Below are 4192 nucleotides of genomic sequence, written 5' to 3'. Positions count from 1 at the left end.
CTCTCTCTCTCTCTCTGTTCTCTATCTCTCTCTCACCCCCACGCCCCACCCTCTCTCTCTCTCTCTCCCTCTCTCTCTCTGGAACACCACACAGCGACAAGGGGCAGGGGCAGACAACGAAACAGACGTCGTGCCTCTTTCTCTGCAAGACTGCATGCAGAATTTATGTCAGCACCGTTCGTTCATCAAGCCGCTGGGCTGGCCCACAGACATAATGGAGACCCTGGCTGATCCCACTGTCACATCAGAGGACAGGGAAAACCGTAGCCGACGACAGGGGGCGAGGAATTAGATCTGAACCCTGCCCCGTCTGGCCTGTGAATCTGTGGAGACACCTACCCAGGATCTTGACGGGATTGAGGAGAGTGTTGGGGGGAGGACAAAGCTGTTGGGATCAGGACACAATGGTGAGGGATTTGGGCAGCGAGAGTGTTGGTGGAAGGCATCTAAAGGCGCAGAGGTGTGGAACGGGTGACGACACCACACAGCGGCTCGCCATTCCGGACGGTCGAACCAGGCGACATGACAGTGGGGCAGGGGCAGAGAACTCTCACTGCCTTGAGTTTTTGCACCGGTGTGACCTGACAGCTGGTGAAGACTCGACAGAAAGTGTGCTTTCTGGTGTTCGGTTGCCTTGTCTGAGAAATGGAACACTGCCAATGGAATCCTGTCCAATTAAGTAGTGACCAAACCGTATACGCTGACGCTCTATTTTCAGTTTTTCACGGACGGATCAAAGCATAGTCGAAAACGTGGAAAACTGAACATGGAATGGATAAAACTACGCTCAAAACGAACAATACAAGTTAGATATTACATTTCCTTATACGGTCATAACGGCAATGACCTGAAAATCTCTATGCTCGACATGAGGACACTGTTCCATGGCGAAACATCACACCCTTCAGGGAATTCTAACGCCACAACACCAATAAATCTGATTAAACGGGATGACGTTGTTGTTGTTTTTCTTCTTGTTTTTTGCACTTGTGGAAGCAAACACGATAAACTTGGTTTTTTTAATCATGGCATATGTAAAATAATAGAAGATTGATTAAAACAAACCGCTGTCTTGTTGATCATGAATTTTGCAAATCATTCAGGTCTTCAGGGGAAAACGAGAACAATATGGTGGTGTAGTCTGAACACGCGGAAGCTGTCACACACCACGTCACACCACGTCACAGTTCTGCTGTCACACACCACGTCACAGTTCTGCTGTCACACACCACGTCACACCACGTCACAGTTCTGCTGTCACACACCACGTCACAGTTCTGCTGTCACACACCACGTCACAGTATTGCTGTCACACACCACGTCACAGTATTGCTGTCACACACCACGTCACAGTTCTGCTGTCACATCACAGTATTGCTGTCACACACCACGTCACAGTTCTGCTGTCACACACCACGTCACACACCACATTACAGTATTGCTGTCACACACCACGTCACAGTTCTGCTGTCACACATCACGTCACAGTATTGCTGTCACACACCACGTCACAGTTCTGCTGTCACACACCACGTCACAGTATTGCTGTCACACACCACGTCACACAACGTCACAGTATTGCTGTCACACACCACGTCACACCACGTCACAGTTCTGCTGTCACACACCACGCCACAGTTCTGCTGTCACACACCACGTCACACCACGTCACAGTTCTGCTGTCACACACACCACGCCACAGTTCTGCTGTCACACACCACGTCACACCACGTCACAGTTCTGCTGTCACACACCACGTCACAGTTCTGCTGTCACACACCACGTCACAGTTCTGCTGTCACACACCACGTCACAGTTCTGCTGTCACACACCACGTCACAGTATTCCTGTCACACACCACGCCACAGTTCTGCTGTTACACATCACGTCACAGTTCTGCTGTCACACACCACGTCACAGTATTCCTGTCACACACCACGTCACAGTTCTGCTGTCACACACCACGTCACAGTATTCCTGTCACACACCACGTCACAGTATTGATGTCACACACCACGTCACAGTTCTGCTGTTACACACCACGTCACACACCACATTACAGTATTGCTGTCACACACCACGTCACTGTTCTGCTGTCACACAACACGTCACAGTTCTGCTGTCACACACCACGTCACAGTTCTGCTGTCACACACCACGTCACAGTATTGCTGTCACACACCACGTCACAGTTCTGCTGTCACACACCACGTCACAGTATTGCTGTCACACACCACGTCACAGTTCTGCTGTCACACACCACGTCACAGTATTGCTGTCACATCACAGTATTGTTGTCACACACCACGTCACAGTTCTGCTGTCACACACCACGTCACAGTTCTGCTGTCACACAGTCATCGTTAAAACAAGACGTAACCATAGAGTAACGTTCTTTTCCTGAACTCTTTATCTTAATAAACCCAAAGGCAGACTCAAGGCGATCATACCCACTGACCAACTACCTTAGTCCTCTGCAGAACAGCAGAACGGGCATGGGGAAGGAAAATGGTCACTGTTTCAACAGCGCCAGCCATGTGCTGGGTAAACAACAACGTTAAAATGGGCAAAAATCATAATATATTTCCGCAGCTCAAGATCTCTATAGTAAGATTAATAAATGATAAACAGTCCTTGATGTCTGTATGCATCATCTGTCTATGTACGTATCATTACTTACCTCTTTAGGGTTTTTGTTGTTGTTTTTTTCTCCTTTACTCTGTGTTTATATCAGATCTTCACAACTTTCTCTGGGTTCGTGTATCAATACTATGGTTCTTCAGCAAAACAAGTTTACAAGAATTGACTTCCGTATGGTATCGTATCATGTCGTGTCGCGTCACGTGGCATCGCATCGTATTGAATCCTACAATATTGTATCGTAACGTAACGCATGAGTCTCTGTTAGCGGAAGATTACACTGCATGCATCTCCAGATATTCTTCCCAGGAAATTGCTTCGCATGAATGCTGCGCCATCCATTATTTTCTTCCTTTGATTCCTTCTTGTTTGTTTTCTGTCTGCGTGCATGTGTGTTACCTTGAAGCGATTTCTTTGTTGCCGTAGGTCCTTTTGTGTGCACGGAGTGCGTCGTACTCACAGGACTTGGGGTTTATCATATCGTAGCCACACAAAAAAAGATGGCATTATCCACATTTCTTCCCCTCCACACCTCCATGTGACTAACGGAGTGAATGTCCACGCCTTGTTGTGAACACTGCTCGTTCCGTATTGAGGGGGAAACTTGTGGATATTGCCCAAAAAGATCAGAACCAACGTCACCATTTGCAATCATTATTTTGCTGTGTAGTAACTTCCCTTGAAGTAAGAGTTATCCCCCTTCCATCAGTTCCGAACAAAGCTAAAACCCAGACGCTGCACTTCAGTCAGTGACTTTCGTGTAGAGTTGTTCACAACTGTTTATTGCAACTCCACAACTCCAACTTCTCGTGCCATCGACTGGTGTTATAACAGTTGGATTACCCCTTCCCTCTTCCCCCTTCCCTCTTCCCCCATCCCTCTTCCCCCTTACTTCTTCTTCCCCTTCCCTCTTCTTCCCCTTCCCTCTTCCCCCTTACCTCTTCCCCCTTACCTCTTCTTCCCCTTCCCTCTTCCCCTTACCTCTTCTTCCCCTTCCCTCTTCCCCTTCCCTCTTCCCCCTTACCTCTTCCCCCATCCCTCTTCCCCCTTCCCTCTTCCCCCTTCCCTCTTCCCCCTTCCCTCTTCCCGCTTACCTCTTCTTCCCCTTTCCTCTTCCCCTTCCCTCTTCCCCCATCCCTCTTCCCCCATCCCTCTTCCCCCATCCCTCTTCCCCCTTACCTCTTCTTCCCCTTTCCTCTTCCCCTTCCCTCTTCCCCTTCCCTCTTCCCCTTCCCTCTCCCCCCTTACCTCTTTACCTCTTCCCCTTCCCTCTTCCCCCATCCCTCTTCTCCTTCCCTCTTCCCCCTTCCCTCTTCCCCTTCCCTCTTCCCCCTTCCCTCTTCCCCCATCCCTCTTCCCCCTTCCCTCTCCCCCCATCCCTCTTCCCCATCCCTCTCCCCCCTTCCCTCTCCCCCCATCCCTCTTCCCCATCCCTCTTCCCCCTGCCCTCTCCCCCTTCCCTGATGTGTATGTATGTCTATGGCCGAAACACATGAAACTATCTGAATCTGAATCTGACAGGTGTTATAGAGAGGACGGCTGCAGAATGGTT

General features: G+C 49.5%; 1 protein-coding gene across 1 annotated transcript in view; it reads left to right on the top strand.

Annotated features, from left to right (window-relative positions):
• The first annotated feature begins 404 nt into the window (after positions 1–404).
• LOC143293377 (uncharacterized) overlaps positions 405–4192 on the top strand; it is a 44594-nt gene continuing 40806 nt past the window's right edge. Inside the window, exon 1 of the mRNA XM_076604229.1 lies at positions 405–609. Coding sequence (XP_076460344.1) covers positions 405–609 — 205 coding nt within the window. The remainder of the gene's footprint in view (positions 610–4192) is intronic.

Source organism: Babylonia areolata, chromosome 1, assembly GCF_041734735.1.
Source record: "Babylonia areolata isolate BAREFJ2019XMU chromosome 1, ASM4173473v1, whole genome shotgun sequence".
In the NCBI taxonomy this organism is placed as follows: Eukaryota; Metazoa; Mollusca; class Gastropoda; order Neogastropoda; family Buccinidae; genus Babylonia; species Babylonia areolata.
Note: the sequence above shows the minus strand (reverse complement) of the source record. Positions and strands in the feature narration are given on the sequence as shown.